At 46.6% G+C, this 17,467-nt stretch overlaps 2 protein-coding genes across 6 annotated transcripts in view; one reads left to right on the top strand and one right to left on the bottom strand.

The window, feature by feature from the left end:
- USP32 (ubiquitin specific peptidase 32) overlaps positions 1 to 3,997 on the bottom strand; it is a 248,828-nt gene extending 244,831 nt beyond the window's left edge. For both annotated transcript variants that reach the window (XM_035300720.3, XM_035300721.3), the window contains exon 1: positions 3,827 to 3,997. In XM_035300720.3, coding sequence (XP_035156611.2) covers positions 3,827 to 3,935 — 109 coding nt within the window. In that variant the 5' untranslated portion in view covers positions 3,936 to 3,997. The remainder of the gene's footprint in view (positions 1 to 3,826) is intronic.
- Positions 3,596 to 15,799, top strand: CHCT1 (CHD1 helical C-terminal domain containing 1). 4 transcript variants are annotated; one of them, XM_078373723.1, is made up of 6 exons: positions 3,596 to 4,000; positions 7,656 to 7,757; positions 8,032 to 8,207; positions 8,556 to 8,676; positions 11,313 to 11,508; positions 15,554 to 15,799. In XM_078373723.1, the coding sequence occupies exons 3-6, from the start codon at positions 8,119 to 8,121 to the stop codon at positions 15,637 to 15,639; spliced, it is 492 nt and encodes a 163-aa protein (XP_078229849.1). In that variant the 5' UTR covers positions 3,596 to 4,000; positions 7,656 to 7,757; positions 8,032 to 8,118; the 3' UTR covers positions 15,640 to 15,799. The 4 variants fall into 4 exon arrangements, with proteins under 4 accessions (XP_078229849.1, XP_035156615.1, XP_035156614.1 ...); XM_035300724.3 differs by lacking the exon at positions 3,596 to 4,000 and adding an exon at positions 4,080 to 4,225 and having other exon boundaries at positions 8,577 to 8,676; XM_035300723.3 differs by lacking the exon at positions 3,596 to 4,000 and adding an exon at positions 4,080 to 4,225.
- Positions 15,800 to 17,467: the final 1,668 nt, after the last annotated feature.

The raw sequence follows: 17,467 nt of genomic DNA, 5'->3' as shown, positions 1-17,467 counted from the left end.
CTACTCCCCATGGTTGATAATAAAACCATTATGGGAATAGGGCAGTCATCCAAAGCCTAGGGCTTACTGAAAGCTCTGGCAGGGAAAATGGTAGCTTGGGATGAGGGAACAGAAAGGGACGGCTAAGCTTTGAGGTTCTAACACTTATTTCTTCCTTCTGAATTGAATCGGGGATATATATTTACACACATGCACACATACACATATATTCATGCATTATATATCTATGTATGTATCAAGTTCCGTTTTTTTTTCTTGAGACAGAGTCTCAATCTGTTGCCTAGTTTGGAGTATGGTGGCTTGATCTCAACTCACTGCAATCTCCTACTCCCGGGTTCAAGCAAATTTTCCTGCCTCAGGCTCCCAAGTAGCTGTGATTACAGGCTTGTACCACCATGCCCAGCTAATTTTTTAATTTTTAATTTTTAGTAAAGGCGGGGTTTCACCATGTTGGCCAGGATGGTCTTGATCTCCTGACCTCTTGTTCCACCCACCTTGGCCTCCCAAAGTGCTGGGATTACAGGTGTGAGCCTTTTTTTTTTTTTTTTTTTTTACTATTAACTTTATCTTTTTTGTATTCTACTGCATCTTCTCAGAACTGTGTTCTGTCACCAAAAGCAGTTTCAACAAAAACAAAAACTGACAAATGGGATCTAATTAAAGAGCTTTTGCACAGCAAAATAAATGATCAATAAACAGACAACCTACAGAATGGGAGAAAATTTTTGCAAACTATGCGTTCTACAAAGGTCTAATATCCAGTATCTATAAGGAACTTAAATAAATTTACAAGAAAAAAAAAAAAAAAACAGGCCGGGTGCTGTGGCTCACGCTTGTAATCTCAGCTCTTGGGGAGGCAGAGGCGGGAGGATAGCTTGAGCCCAGGAGTTCGAGACCTGCCTGGGCAATATAGTGAGACCCTGTTCTCCACAAAAAGGAAAAAAAAACATTAAAAAGTCATCAAAGGACATGAACAGACACTTTTCAAAAGAAAACATACATGCAACCAATAAGCATATGAAAAACCAGCTCAACATCACTGGTCATTAAAGAAATGCAAACCAAAACCACAATGAGATACTACCTCATGCCAGTCAGAACCGTGATTATTAAAAAGTCAAAAAATAACAAATGCGGGCAAGGTTGCAAAGAAAAAGAAACACTTCTACCCTGTTGGTGGGAATGTAAATTAGTTCAACCATGACGGAAAGCAGTGTGGTGAATCCTCAAAGAGCTAAAAAGAGAACTACCATTCAACTCAGCAATCCTGTTATTGGATATATATACCCAAAGGAATATAAATCGTTCTACCATAAAGACACATGCACTTGCATGTTCATTGCAGCATTATTCACAATAGCAAAGACATGGAATCAACCTAAATGCCATCAATGGTAGATGGGATAAAGAAAATGTGGTATATATCCATCATGGAATACTATGCAGCCATAAAAAAGAATAAGATCATGTCCTTTGCAGGAATGCTAATGGAGCTGAAGGCCATTATCCTTAGAAAACTAACAAAGGAGGCCAGACATGGTGGCTCACACCTGTAATCCCAGCACTTTGGGAGGCCAAGATGGGTGGATCATGAGGTCAGGAGTTCAAGACCAGCCTGACCAACATGGTGAAACCCCACATCTTAAAAAAGAAAAAGTAAAGTAAAAAAGCTAACATAGGAACAGAAAACCAAATACTGCATATTCTCAGTTATAAATGGGAGCTAAATGATGAGAACACATGAACACATACAGGGGAACACCACACACCAGGGCCTACTGGAGGGTGGAGGGTGAGAGGAGGGAGAGGATCAGAAAAAATAACTAATGGGTACTAGGCTTAATATCTGGGTGACAAAATAATCTGTGCAACAAACCCTTATGTCACAAGTTTATCTATATAAAACCACACATGTACCCTTGAATTTAAGGTTAAAAATTATTATTATTATTATTATTATTTTGAGACAGAGTCTTTCTGTCGCCCAGGCTGGAGTGTAGTGGTGTGATCTCAGCTCACTGCAACCTCTGCCTCCTGGGTTCAAGCGATTCTCCTGCCTCAGCCTCCTGAGTAGTTGGGATTAAAGGCACGTGCCACCACACCTGGCTAATTTTTGTATTTTTAGTAGACAGGGTTTAGCCATATTGGCCGGGTTGATCTCGAACTCCTAACCTCAGGTGATTCACCCTGGCCTGGTGAGGTTGAACTCCTAACCTCAACGCGCCCAGCCAAATTATGTTGTTTTTAAACTTAGCATTATATAATGTTTTTAATGATGTTATTTCATCCTTATGAATAGATTTTTTAAAAGAGTCTTTCCTGACTGTAAAAGTAAAGCATATTTATTATTTTTAAAATACAGATAATGTGAAGAAAGTGAAAAATTACCTTTGATATTTTGAAGTGTATCCTTCAAAATTTTTTCTATGCATACATAAATATATATGTACAAAAATGTAATCATACCATATATGGTTTTAGTCCCTGTTTTCCATGTCAATAAATGGATATATAGCGGCATATTTAATGTTTTTATGAATATATAGCATTATTTATATATTCTATTAGTGACATTGCAATTGTTTCCAAATTGTCACTGTTCTGTCTTCATCATCTTCTCTCCTTAGGACTAATTCCTACAAGTAGAATTGGTGAGTCACAGAGAATGCACATTCAAATACTTTAAAATACATTGTTTACCAATCTCACTCCCAGTAGAAATGTATGTAAGGTTCCTTTCCCTTTGCTCTAGCCAATATAATTATCCTTCTTAATACTCACAAAATAATCCAGAATTAATGCTCAGCAAACAGACCTTCCAGTTTGGAGGCGGGGAAGTGGAAGGTTTATTCCTCCTCTCAAAAAAAAAAAAAAAAAATTAAAAAATTAAAAAAGTTTGCTGAACATGCTAGCGTAGAGAACAAGTTAAAAACGTTCGGGACTCAAAGGGCTCTTCCAAAGCCCCGGGCCTCCCGGCTACCCGCCTTGAAGCCGCTACGCCCCTGTCCTGGACCCGGGTTGGCCGCCGGGTGGCAAGGGGAAGCCCGGGCCGACGGCGGTTCCAGCACACTGCCGCCAAGGCAGGCGAAGAAGAGGGCCACACTGGGTGGGGACAACAGGGTCCCTGTCCCAGAGGGCACGAAGGAAGGTCAGGGAGAGGGAATTTAGAGTTAGAGGCGGTGGATCGAGTGAGAAACTGCGGCGGCAACGGTCTCTCATCGCCGGAACCCCGCCGTGCGCCGCCAGGGACGCGAGGGGGCGCTACTGCCGCGCCAGGAGCAAGGGTCCCGGGGCCCCCGAGCGCCTCCCGGTGGACTCGGGCGGCATCGGGACTCCGCCTACCGCGTTTCCACAGTCGGCCTTGGGTCCCTGGAGGGTTCGCCGGTGGGAAGAGCCTGGGTCACGGGACTTTCGCCGACACCCTGCGCCCAGCCTGGTGGCTGTGCACACGAGGGCGTCGACGGGACCGTCCACGTCTCAGCCTGTCCTCTGTGAGGCGGGGCCGCGGCGGTACCTCTCCCAGGGAAGGCCGCGCGGAGGGTTAATGAGTCCCTAGGCGCTGGCGGGGATCTCTGTACATCCCCAAAACACACCCCATCCGATACCCAGCACCCAGTACCGAGGGCCTATTAACAACTTCCCGGAGGCCGGAGGGGCAGGGCGGGCTCGCTGTGTCCTCCCTCTCAGCGCTCTCGAGGCCTCCGTCCCGAATCAGAAAAGGATCTTACAAACCCTGTGCCTCCTCTCGGGGAGCCCCCCCAACCCACTGCGTAACCCAGCAGGGAGGAATGGCACAAGTGAAGGAAAATGCGTTCAAAAGCCTTACCAGGAGGTGTCAGAATCAGCAGCATCTGACAGTACTCTTGGGAGAAAGGACGCCCGCCCCTCCTGGCCAGCTGTTCGCTCTGCCAAAGCCCTGGCGCGACCCCGCACATCTTGCTCTGTTGCCTACTCCAGATCCCAGTTAGAGGAGCAGGCTGTGGCCACCCCTAAGAATGAGGTGATGGGAGCCGGTGGGGGCTGGGCTCTGTGTTGGTAGTTGTCATGGTTTTGCTCCGAGTTCTGGAGCCAACCTGCCCACTCCCTGAGACGTCCAGGTCACAGAAGCAGTAGGTTAGAAGCCAGAGGGGACGTGAGGAGTGCCACTCTGGAGCCTACCGGCACGCCTGCTAAGATGGAGGCCTCAGATGGACAAGGGGGTGAAGGGGATAAGCCACTGGAGAAGGTGAAGTGGGGTGTGAGGGAGGGGGGGAAGAAGGAAGGAAGGAGGGTCCGGGAGGGGCTGGTTTTGGAAAGCAGAGAACATGAAACTCAGGAAAGAAGAGAACAATGGTAGGGTACCTGAGACAGCAAGAGGCCTAAAGCACAAGAATGTTCATTCATTCAGATGTTTGTGCCTGAACTGCCTTCCTGGTGAGATGATGGGGAAGAGGTCGCATCTCATTGTTGTATGAAGACTTGAGAGTATGTATGTGTATGTACACATGGCCTGTGTGTGTGGCTGTGTGGTGTGTGTGCTGTGTTTGGGGGAGTTGATCTGCCAGAGTCCTGTGTCTCTAGAACCTGGAGGAGCCTGTGTCACATCTCCTCTCCCTGCACTCTCTCCCTTTCCCCTGGCCTTTCCCTTCAGACTGCTCTGGACATGGATCTTCCTTGTTCTCCCCGAACACAGACCAGAATTCATACTTTTCTGAGCAGATTTTGAAAGGTAGATGCAAATCCAGTTCTGACTCGTAGTGTTATTTCTTTTTATGATTATTATTTTAAGACGGGGTTTCAGCATGTTGGTCAGGCTGGTCTTGAACTCCCGACCTCAGGTGATCTGCCCGCCTTGGCCTCCAAAGTGCTTGGATGACAGGCGTGAGCCACCACGCCCGGCCTCCTAGTGTTATTTCACCACTTTGTCCACTGCTTTTCAGCTTGCTTGCTTGCTTGCGCGCTCTCTCTCTCTCTCTCTCTCTCTCTCTCTCTCTCTCTCTCTCTCTCTTTCTTTCCAGGGTCTTGCTCTGTCACCCAGGCTGGAGTGCAGTGGCTCAATCTTGGCTCACCACAACCTCTGCCTCCTGGGTTCCAGCAATTCTCCTGCCCCAGCCTCCCAAGTAGATGGGATTACAGGTGCGCACCACCATACTTAGCTGATTTTTTTGTATTTTTGGTAGAAATTGGGTTTTGCCATGTTGGCCATGCTGGTCTTGAACTTCTGGGCTCAAGTAATCCACTCACCTCAGCCTCCCAAAGTGCTGGGATTACAGGCGTGAGCCACCATGTCTGGCCTAATTTTCAGCTATGTTTGCCCCACTTTTGCAGTCAAAGCTTCTTTCTTGTCATCACCAGTGTCTACTTTTTTTGAATGCTCATTAGAGGCACGGTTTATTAGTCCGTTTGGCATTCCTATAGAGGAATACCTGAGACTAAGCAATTTATAAAGGAAAAAGGTTTATTTGGCTCACAGTTCTGCAGGCAATACACAAAGCATGGTGCCAGCATCTGCTTCTGGTGAAGGCCTCAGGAAGCTTACAAGCATGGCTGGAGATGAAGGGGGAGCAGGCTTGTCACTTGGTGAGACAGCAAGCAAGAAAGAGAGGAGGACATGGCAGGCCTTGTTACTACTCAGCTCTCACATTAACTAACAGAGTGAGAACTTGCCTAGTTAGGGCAGGGAGGGAACCAAGCCCATTCATGAAGGATCCACCCCCATAACCCAAACACCTCCCACCAGACCCCAACTCCAACACTGGGGATCACATTTCAATATGAGATTTGGAGGGGACACACATCAGGCTGGGCCCATTTCTTTGCATCCCTAGCCTTTAGCATCATGTCACGTGATATGTGTGACATGATGGTAAGTCATGTGACATAATGGTAAAGGCTAGGGATGCAAAGAAATGGGCCCAACCTGATGCAGTCAGCAAACATTTGAGTGAGTGAGTGAGTAAATCAATCCCTGCTCATTCCCCCAATGAGTCGCTTAAAACTTTTGATGCCCCATTGTTCTCATCTGTAACCAGGGTTAATGATATTGAAACTTTATAAAATTAATCAGAAAAAAAAAGGGGAAAAATGAAAATAAACTGAGCTAGCAGCCCATTCAGCATGAGTCATGAGGTCAGCCTGTGCTCTGACTCACTTCCTTAGAGTTCTTTGGTGCCTGTTTCCTCAGAATTCCATAGACCTGGCCAGGCATGTTAGCTCATGCCTGTAATCCCAGCACTTTGGGAGGCCAAGGCAGGTGGATCACTTGAGGTCAGGAGTTTGAGACCAGTGTGGCCAACACGGTGAAACCCCATCTCTACTAAAAATACAAAAATTAGCCAGATGTGGTGGTGCATGCCTGTAATTCCAGGTACTTGGGAGGCTGAGGCAGGAGAATCAAACACAGGAGGCGGAGGTTGTAGAGGTTGCAGTGAGCCGAGATCCCACCACTGTACTCCAACCTGAGTGATAGAGTAAAACTCTGTCTCACAAAAAAAAAAATAAATAAAGAATTCCACGGACCCTGTTACAAGATGATATTCCCTTAACTGCTCTGTAGATAACAGCTCGAACATTATAAAGCATTAAGTTTTCTCTTTAAAATACTATTTCAGGTCCTACACACCAGTAAAACTACAGATGCCAGATGGTCTAAAGAACCCTTCAAAAACCTAATTCACCAAAGAATACAGTTTCCACATCCTCATAATTTCATCCCCCTGACATTGGCCATCAATGACCCCAGTTTTTTCAATCCCTCCCTCTCCATGATCTCCTTAAAAACCCCAGTTCAGAACTCCTTCAGGAGGGGTCTCTTTTCATCTCCTCACTGAGCACCCAACAATCAATAAAATCTCTCTCATGGCTGGGTGCAGTGGCTCAAGCCTGTAATCCCAGCACTTTGGGAGGCAAAGGCAGGTGGATCACAAGGTCAAGAGATCGAGACCATCCTGGTCAACATGGTGAAACCCCGTATCTACTAAAAATACAAAAAATTAGCTGGGCATGGTGGCGCGTGCCTGTAATCCCAGCTACTCAGGAGGCAGAGGTTGTGGTGAGCCAAGATTGCGCCATTGCACTCCAGCCTGGGTAACAAGAGCGAAACTCCGTCTAAAAAAAAAAAATCTCTCTCATAGTGATGTGATCTTGGCTCACTACAACCTTCACCTCCTGGGCACAAGCAATCCTCCCATCTCAGCCTCCTGGGTAGCTGGGACCACAGGTGCACACCACCATGCCCGGCTAATTTTTATATTTTTTGTAGAGACAAGGTCTCACTATATTGCCCAGGCTGGTCTGCTGCAACTTTTGTCATCTTCATATATTGGACTGTGACTGTCCAGCAGGCATATAAACCTGTTGGTCATATAACATCTCACCTGACAGAATTTGTGGGAGAATAAAGTGGGTGAATATTTACCAGGTGCTTTGCAAAGTTACCTAGTAGAATATGCTATGATTATTATAAAAGAAAGGGGTAGAATATTCTAGGTTTCCCAAGCAGAGATTTTCAGAGATGAGTTTCTTTGTCCAAGGCTCACTCACATCAGTGCTGGGTCCAGAAGGTCAGAGGGCAATGGAGAAGGGCTTTGGCTGCCATTTGGGCCAGTCCTTGCCCAGCACTGCCCCCAGGAGTAATGGTCCAAGCCCCTGGCTGAGTGCCCCCTGCCTCTTCCCAGGTGACAAATGTGCCCTGCCTGGAGACAAGCTCCAGCACCAGCCCTGCCAGAGACTCACTCCTGCGCCATGCCAAGGGCCTGGATCAGGACACATTCAAAATTGTGAGTGAAGGGCCTGCCTGGAACCCTGTCCCTTTTCCCCATTGGCTAGGAAGGCTGAGTCAGGAAATGGCAGGCCTCAGACCCACAGTACATTGCCCCACTTTCTTACTCTTGGGAAAGACGCGGGGTGAGAGGTATACCGGAGCCACCTCCTGAAACACGCAGCACCTCGCCACTGAAGGCTGTGGCCAGGAGGTTCTGCTGGATACCTGAGATGGCCCATCTGCCTCTTCTTTTCTCCCATGGCCCCTCACCTCACCTGTTGCCTCCTCAGTGTAAAGAATACCTAAGACCACTGAAGAAGTTCCTGCGAAAGTTGCACCTGCCCAGGGACCTTCCCCAGAAGAAGAAGCTGAAGTACATGAAGCAGAGCCTTGTGGTCCTAGGGGAACACATCAACACTTTTCTGCAGCATTACTGCCGAGCCTGGGAAATCAAACACTGGAGAAAGTAGGGCACCCCCTTTGCTCCCCATACCACTCCTGGGATACCCCTGCTCCATTCAAGGGGACACCTTAGTCGATCCCCCAGTCCTTCATCTTTATGTGGTGGAGTCAGGAGCCTGGAGGGGTAGAGAGAGCTCCTAGTCACTCAGGGCAGCCCTGATGGCACCTTGGCTCTGAGTAACTGGCTGCAGGCGCTGAACACCAGGACAGGATATTCAAGTTCGGGCAGATCTCCACCCCTCCATCCCCCAATCCCAAACCCTGAAGGGGCATATGGCCCATATTCTCCTGGGTGGGTGCTGGCCTGGAGACATATGCTGGAGAGAGAAAGCACTGTGTTCCACCTCCCCAGCCTGGGGCCTCTCTCTTGCAGGATGCTCTGGCGGTTCGTCTCCCTCTTCTCAGAGCTGGAAGCAAAGCAGCTTTGCCGACTTTACAAATACACCAAGAAAAACCAGCCGGCCAAGTTCCTGGTGAGGCACGGGACAGTTCTGCCTGGACACAGCTGAGGATTGGTTGGTGTGTCCTTAGACTTTGGGGAAGGCCTGGGACTGACACACCCAGAGCCCCTCTGCTCCTTCCCAGGGCACACTGCCAGGACAAGACTCTGCTGCTCAACCTTTACCCCTGCCCTGGGCAGAGTGAGCTGAAGAGGCTGAGGGTCAGCATCAAGCTCTCCATATGTATTTGATCCATGGCAGGCGAGCCTCCAAAGGGGCTTAGCCTGAGAAAGTTCTTGGTTTTGCCCAGGAAAGAATTCAAGGGTGAGCCAGGGGTATTAAACAGCAACTTGTATGGCAGTGGCTATGTAGAGTAGCAGCAGAGGTACTGCTCCTTGCAGAGTGCGGCTGCCCTACAGACAGTGTGCCCAGAGTAGCAGCTCAGGGGCAGTTCTCTGCTCAGACTTATCCCCACTTTTAATTATATGCAAATTATGGGGTGGTTATTCAGAATTTCTTAGAAAAAGGGTGGTACTTCTGGGTTGTTGCCATGGAAAGGGGTCGCAACTTCCAAGTGTTACTGTGGCAGTGCTAAACTGACCTGGCATTGGTAGGGACGTCTTAGAAAGAGAGGTGCTTTCACCTCTTCCCTGTTTCAGCTAGTCTTTTTTTTCCCCCAGCCTAGACTTTTTTTTTAATAGCAGTTTAAAGTTTACAGAAAAACTAAGTGGAAAGAGGCCGGGTGCAATGGCTCACGCCTGTAATCCCAGCAATTTGGGAAGCCAAGGCAGGCAGATCACAAGGTCAAGGGATTGAGACCATCCTGGCCAACATGGTGAAACCCCTAAAAATGCAAAAATTAGCTGGGTGTTGTGGCGCGTGCCTGTAGTCCCAGCTACTAAGGAGGCTGAGGCAGGAGAATCGCTTGAACCCAGGAGTCAGAGGTTGCAGTGAGCTGAGATTGCACCACTGCGCTCCAGCCTGGGTAATAAGAGCGAAACTCCGTCTCAAAAAGAAAAAAAGAAAGTATAGCGTTACCATCTACTCTTCCCCTCTCCTCATTTCCCTAATCATTAGCATCTTGCATTAGAGTGGTACCTTTGTTATAACTGATGACCTAATATTGATACATTATTATTAGCTAAAGTCCACAGTTCACAGTAGGGCACATGCTTCATGTTGTATAGGCTATATATAGGTTTTGCCAAATGTATGATGACATGTACCTACCATTATGGTATAATATGGAAGAGTTCCATATTCATGTCCTCATACACTGTATCATTCGGTCCTAAAACCCCCTATGCTCCATCTATTTGTCCCTGCCCTCCTGCTCCCACCCCCCTGGCAACCAATGATCTTAGGTTCACTGTCTCTGTAGTTTTGCTTTCTCAGAATGTCATATATTTGGGGTCATACAATATGTAGCCTTTTCAGATTTGTATCAATGAACTTTTCATACTAGGTTTCATTAGAATCCATTGGTTTCAGGAGGTCCCTGAGGTCAAAATATTGCAGGGACTCCTGGGGGTTTACAAAGCACATTTTGAGAACCACTGGTCCAGAATCACAGTCACAGATAAAACAGTTATAAAGGCATTCTATGTGCCAGGCACTTTGTGTTCCTTCGAGTAATATTCAAAAGCAACCATAAGTGGTAATTAAGATTATTGTCTGCAGCAAGTAAGGTAATTTGTCGCAGTCCTTATACCAAGTAGGAAGGAAGAGGCCAGGTTCAGCCTCCAGCAGCTGGGATGAGAGCTGTGCTCTGACCACTCCTTCCTGTCACACTCAGGCAGGGCGGCTGGAAACAGGCCCCCACCTCTGCATCTGTTTCTTCCTCTGAGCATGTAATGACTGGATCATTTCAGTGCTCTCTTTTCTGATTGCAAGGAGCTGCCACACCACTGATTTCTAGATTCCTGAATTTCACTGCCCAGAATTTTTTTTTTTCCAAGACAGTTTTGCTCTTGTTCCCCTGGCTGGAGTGCAGTAGTGTGATCTCAGCTCACTGCAACCTCCACTTCCCAGGTTCAAGAGATTCTTCTGCCTCAGCCTTCTGAGTAGCTGGGATTACAGGCAAGCACCACCACACCAGGCTAATTTTTGTGTTTTTAGTAGAGACAGGATTTCACATGTTGGCCAGGCTGGTCTCAAACTCCTGACCTCAGGTGATCTGCCTGCCTTGGCCTCCCAAAGGACTACAGGCATGAGCCACTGTGCCCGGCTGAAAAATTTATATTATATATGTGTATATATATACATATAGTCTTTGAACTTTAATTTCAAAATTCAGGCTCTCAGTTTTATGAATTTTTTTTTAAACAGACTCAAAGCTTACAAAGGCTCCCAATTTAATTTTTGCTAAGTTAGGTCTTTAAAACAAATGTTTCACTGCAAACAAACCGGTAAGACGCTGCAATTCCAAAAAGAGATGGAAGATCTGATCTCAAAATAAAGGACAACCCAAGAAGACACCATTGGCAGCTTGCCTCCATGTCCTCAAGTTCCTTTCTCTCCCACATCTGTGATTCCTACCCCATCCTTTTGGTTAGGGAAGTGTGAGGGGCAGCCAGATCTCAGTATTTCTCAACAAATGCAGGGCCGGGACTCTGAAGTTCAGGTACCCCTCTCCTAACACTCTCCTTAATACGGAGGCTCCATGGCAGGTGGCATTGTACCCCTCGGATGCACCAGAGAGATCCTCGCTGGCCGTCCAGGAAGACAGTCTGCCCAAGCTCTGTGATGCCTGGGGGCTGCGTGGTGACATCAGCAGCATGAAGGAGCGGCTGTCCAAGATGCAGGCCCCAGCTCAAGGGAGCTCCCTGACTGGGGAGCAGACATCCCAGGACCATGTCGAGAGAGGTAATGCCCATTTGCTGCTGGGGTGATGCCTGGGCCCATGGATTTGTGAGTGGTGTCTGGGTGTTTCCCAAGAGTAGACTCAAGCAGCCAGGAGCCTCTTCCTGGAGCCTGACAAGTTCCTCTTCCCTCCTTTTCATCTTCTCTTTACCCTGCCTTTTCCTTCCTGTCCATCTTTTCTTCTCCTTCTCCACTTTCTCTTTTCTTTTTAGTTCTCCTCTTCACCAGGTGTGCTCATTATAGAAAGGTTTTTATTTTATTTTATTTATTTACTTGAGATCAAGTCTCACTCTGTTGCCAGGGCTGGAGTGCAGTGGTGAAATCTCGGCTCACTGCAACCTCTGACTCCCAGGTTCAAGCAATTCTCCTGCCTCAGCCTCCTGAGTAGCTGGGATTACAGGTGCCTGCCACCTCGCCCAGCCAATTTTTGTATTTTTCATAGAGACTGGGTTTCACCGTGTTGCCCAGGCTGGTCTTAACTCCTGAGCTCAGGCAATCCACCCACCTCGGCCTTCCAAACTGCTAGGATTACCAGGTGTGAGGCAGCGCTCCTGCCCTTTATTTTATTATTATTTTTTAGGTTTGGCTTGTCTGTTTGTTTGAGATGAAGTCTCACTCTGTCACCCAGGCTGGAGTGCAGTAGCTCGATCTTGGCTCACTGCAACCTCCGCCTTCCAGGTTCAAGTGAGTACCGGGTACTGCCTCAGCCTCCCAAGTAGCTGGTATTACAGGTGTGCACCACCATGCCCAGCTTTTGTATTTTTAGTGGGGGGGGCGTCTTGCCATGTTGGCCAGGCTGGTTCCGAACTCCTGATCTCAAGTGACCTGCCCACCTCGGCCTCCCAAAGTGCTGGGATTACAGATGTAAGCCACTGAGCCCAGCTGGTCCTGTTTAAATTGAGGATGTAAACATACAAGAGAATGAAGACCAGTCCATAATTAATTTTCTCTGGACCAAGCAGTTCATGACTCAGATGAGGAACGTGAGCTCTGGGCTTCTGGAATGATTTCTCTCTGTACCAGGGGCTTTGTATCTCTTAATTTCACTCAACCCCTTTATCATCCTGATGAGATAGGTGGTATTATCTCCCTTTTACAAACAGCTGTCTGAGGCCACAGGGCAAAGGATGTATCAATCAAGACAGGCTGCCTGGAGTGGGTAGATTTGGGACAGGCTTTAAAGAAAAGGATAAGGATATGGATGAAGGAAAGGAGGGAAGTGGAAAGGAAGTGCAGAGGTGAAGGGCAGCGAGTAGACGGCCTGGGTTTGGTGGTGAATGGAAGAGCAGGTTGGAGAGATGCAAGGAGGGAAGCAACAGGAGAAAGCCTTGGATGATGGGTTTTCATGCATTTATTAAAATTAATAATGTTTTTATTAGTATAAATATAAGCAGAGAAAATTTGATTATACAGATAAGCAAAAATAAGGAAATATAAACATCACATTGTCATCATCACTATTAACTTTCCAAATCTTTAAAATGTATATGTATATATAAATATATAATATATATGTATATGTAATGTAAATATTTATATATAAATATATATATATATATATTAAAAATATATATATATATATATAGAGAGAGAGAGAGAGAGACAGAGTCTCTCTGTGTCTCCAGGCTGGAGTGCAGTAGTGTGATCTGGGCTCACTGCAACCTTCACCTCCCAAGTTCAAGTAATTCTTCTGCCTCAGCCTCCCCAGTAGCTAGGACTATAGGCTTGCACCACCATGCCCAAGTAATTTTTGTATTTTTAGTAGAGACTGGGGTTTCACCACATTGCCCAGGATAGCCTCGCTCTCTTGACCTCGTGATCCACCTGCCTCGGCCTCCCAAAGTGCTGGGATTACAGGCATGAGCCATCGTGCCCAGTCATAAATATATATATTTTTTATTTTCTATTGAGATGGAATTTTGCTCTTGTTGTCCAGGCTGGAGTGTAAGGGCATGATCTTGGCTCACGAAACCTCCGCCTCCCAGGTTCAAGCAATTTTCCTGCCTCAGCCTCTCAAGTAGCTGGGATTACAGGCACCTGCCACCATGCCTGGCTAATTTTATACTTCTAATGGAGATGGGTTTCTACATGTTGGTCAGGCTGGTCAAACTCCTGACCTCAAGCGAGCCACCTGTCTTGGTCTCCCAAAGTGCTGGGATTACAGGCGTGAGCCACCATGCCTGGGCTAAATATATATATTTTAAATAAAATGAGATCATGATGTACATGTGATTTTGATTTGGAGTTGCTTTTTTTTTGAGATGGAGTTTCACTCTTGTTGCCAGCTTGGAGTGCAATGGCACAATCTCGGCTCACTGCAACCTCTGCCTCCTGGGTTCACGTGATTCTCCTGTCTCAGTCTCCTTCCTGAGTAGGTAGGATTGGGGCACATGCCACCATGCCTGGCTAAGTTTTGTATTTTTAGTAGAGATGGGGTTTCATCATATTGGTCAGGCTGGTCTTGAACTCCTGACCTCAGGTAATCCATCTGCCTTGGCCTTCCAGAGTGCTGGGGTTACAGACATGAGCCACAGTGCCCGGCCTGGAGATGCTTTTTTAAAGTTAATAGTATCAACCTTTCTTTTTTCTTTTTCTTTTTTTTGATATGGGTTTTTCATTCCTGGCACCTAGGCTGGAGTGGCGTGGCTTGATCTCAGCTCACTGCAACCTCCACCTGCTGGTTCAAGTGATTCTCTTGCCTCAGGCTCCCAAGTAGCTGGGACTACAGATGCACACCACCGTGCCTGAGTAATTTTTGTATTTTTTGTAGAGAGGGAGTTTTGCCACGTTGCCCAGCCTGCTCTCGGATACCTGGGCTCAAGAGATCCACCTGCTCCGCCTCTCAAAGTGCAGGGATTACAGGCATGAGCCACCATGCCTGGTCCCAAATCAACATTTCCACATAAATATTTTCATTTCATCTAATAGCCATACTAAATACTTTGTATTCAAATATTCCCAGCAGCCAAAGATAACTTTTGCACTGGCTTCTCAAACCATGCATTTCACCTGGTCAAGTCTCTTAAATCTTTAAACCTAAGAAAGTTCTTTTTTTTTTTTACATCCCTGACCTGCTGAAAAGATGAGGCTATTATTCAGCAGAATGTTCTCCTTCCCGATTTATTCCCTGTTGCTTCCTTTCGACATATTTTAGCTCGTTCCTCTATAAACAGGACTTGAAAGTCTTCATGGGTTCATGTTTTTGTCCAGGCTACATAAGAGATGAGGTTATGTTCTTCCCATTATTACCTGACAAAGCACAAAAGATCTCATGGACTCACAGGAATGGGCTAAGATGAGTCACCAAGTCTGTCCTTGTAATGAAAATAACCTACGTGGTGTTTCTTTGGCACTATGTTCATAAAGTCAGTTATTTAATTATTTATTTTTTTGAGACAGAGTCTCACTCTGTGGCCCAGGCTGGAGTGCAGTGGTGCGATCTCAGCTCACTGTAACCTTGGCCTCCCTGGTTCAAGTGATTCTCCTACCTCCCAAGTAGTTTAGATTACAGGCGTGCACCACCACACCTGGGTAATTTTTGTATTTTTAGTAGAGATGGGGTTTCATCATGTTGGCCAGATGGGTCTCGAACTCCTGACCTCAAGTGATCCACCTACCTCAGCTTCCCAAAGTGCTGGAATTACAGGCATGAGCCACCATGCCTGGCCATAAAGTTAATTTTTAATGAAGACTTGGCAGTGGGGTTTGTAAACAGTACTGGGAATTGGGTCATGAGGCCTGAGAAAGGAGTAAGGAAGAATCAGAGACTGGAGCCAGAGGTCAAGGAAAATTGGGTCTTGCTCTGACTCTTTTCCTAACTTGCTGTAAGACTCTGGGCAGGTCATCATTTTACCCTATATCTAAACTGGGGACAATGCCATCTCTCTACACGGTTTCTGTGAGAAAAGACTAAGTGATATATAGGTTGGAAGTAAGATAAGATTTTGCTATTCTTCCTCTGCTCCTATCACACCCCCCATATATTACAGACTGAAATATTTACTATTTGTGATGTCATTGGGACTTTCTCTGACCTTCCCTTTTTCAGATTCTTTAAGGAAACTTTCTCAAACATCAAAACTCAAGAGAAGGAGGATAAAGGAAGTCCCAGAATCTCCAGAGACTGACCCATAAGAAGACCTGCTGGGATAAAAGGCCAGCTCACCCTGGCTCTCAGAGCATGGGGAATGGGGACCAAAAAGGGGAAAAAAGAAAATTATCCTTATCAAGGGGATGCTCAGGTCTTAATTAGAAATCAATGAGGTGGGAAATAAACATTCTTATGACAGTTCTACTTTACTTGACTAACAGTCATTATTCATACATTTTTAATTTGTTTAAAAAATACCTGCCAGCCACCTTCTAAGTGGCAGGTGGCCCACATATGCATGGATGAATAAGATATGGTCACTTGTGTCAAGGACCATCACAGTTGAGTGGAGCAGACAGACACAGAAAAGACATGATGGCAGGGTAAATACAGGTGACTGGGGCAGGCCTCGGAGGAGGTAACAAAGCAGCTGGGTGTTTGCCAAGGGAGCGCACAGGTGGGGAGGGAGGGAGCCTGGGGTCAGAGAATGGCAAGCCTGGCAGCCTACCTGCATCGTCTGGGCTTCATTCTGTCGGTAGCTTGGGATGGGCAGTAGCAAGGGAGATATCAGGCAGTGGAATAAATGGGTTGATAAGGGCATTGGGGAGATGCTCTGGTGACTGTGAGCAAGGTGCATGGAAGACAGCAAGGCTAGAGGCAGGAGACCAAAGAGGAAACAACACCGACGGTCTTAGCTAACATGCAGCCAGCAGTCTCAAGCAGCCTGTGAACGAAAGTAAGGCCACCAATGTGCTTTGTTTGTCCCTGGTCATGTTCTATTTATTTAAACACTTTAAGGCCAGGCATGGTGGCTGATGCCTGTAATCCCAGCACTTCGGGAGGCTGAGGTGGGAGGATCCTTTGAGTGCAGGAGTTTCAGACTAGCCAGGGTGACATGGCAAAACCCCACCTCTACAAAAAAGTTAGCTGGTCATAGTGGCATGCATCTGTAGTTCCAGCTACTCAGGAAGCTGAGGTGGGAGAATTGCTTGAACCCATGTGTTAGTTTTTTCTCATGCTGCTAATAAAGACATACCTGAGACTGGGTAATTTATAAAGAAAAGAGGTTTAACTGACTCACAGTTCCACGTGGCTGGGGAGGCCTCATATTCTTGGCAGAAGGCAAATGAGGAGCAAAGTCACATCTTACATGGCAACAGGCAAAACAACGTGTGGAGGGGAACTCCCCTTTATAAAACCATCAGATCTCATGAGACTTTTTCACTACCAAGAAAACAGCACAGAAAAAAACCTTCCCGTATGATTCAGTTACTCCCCATTGGGTCCCTCCTACAGCATGTGGGGATTATTACAATTAGAAGTGAGATTTGGGTGGGGACACAGAGCCAAACTATATCATTCAGCCCCAGCCCTTTCCAAATCTCATGTCTTCACATTTCAAAACCAATCATGCCTTCACAATAGTTCCCCAAAGTTTTAACTCATTTCAGCATTAACCCAAAAGTCCAAGTCCAAAGTTTCATCTGAGTCAAGGCAAGTCCCTTTCACCTACGAATCTGTAAAATCAAAAGCAAGTTAGTTACTTCCTAGATACAATGGGGTGCAGGCATTGGGTAAATAAATTCCAAATGGGAGAAATTGGGCAAAATGAAGAGGCTACATGCCCCAAGCAAGTCTGAAATCCTATAGGTCAGTCAAATATTAAAGTTCCAAAATGATCTCCTTTGATTCTATGTCTCATGTACAGGTTATGCTGATGGAACAGGTAGGTTCCCATGGTCTTGGGCAGCTCTGGCCCTGTGGCTTTGCAGGATACAGCCTCACTCTTGGCTGCTTTCACAGGCATTGAATGTATGCAGCTTTTCTAGGTGCACAGTGAGCTGTTGGTGGACCTACCATTCTGGGGTCTGG

This window comes from Callithrix jacchus, chromosome 5 (assembly GCF_049354715.1).
Source record: "Callithrix jacchus isolate 240 chromosome 5, calJac240_pri, whole genome shotgun sequence".
Lineage (NCBI taxonomy): Eukaryota > Metazoa > Chordata > Mammalia > Primates > Cebidae > Callithrix > Callithrix jacchus.
The sequence above is the reverse complement of the archived record's forward strand: the minus strand, read 5'-3'. Positions and strand labels throughout refer to the sequence as shown.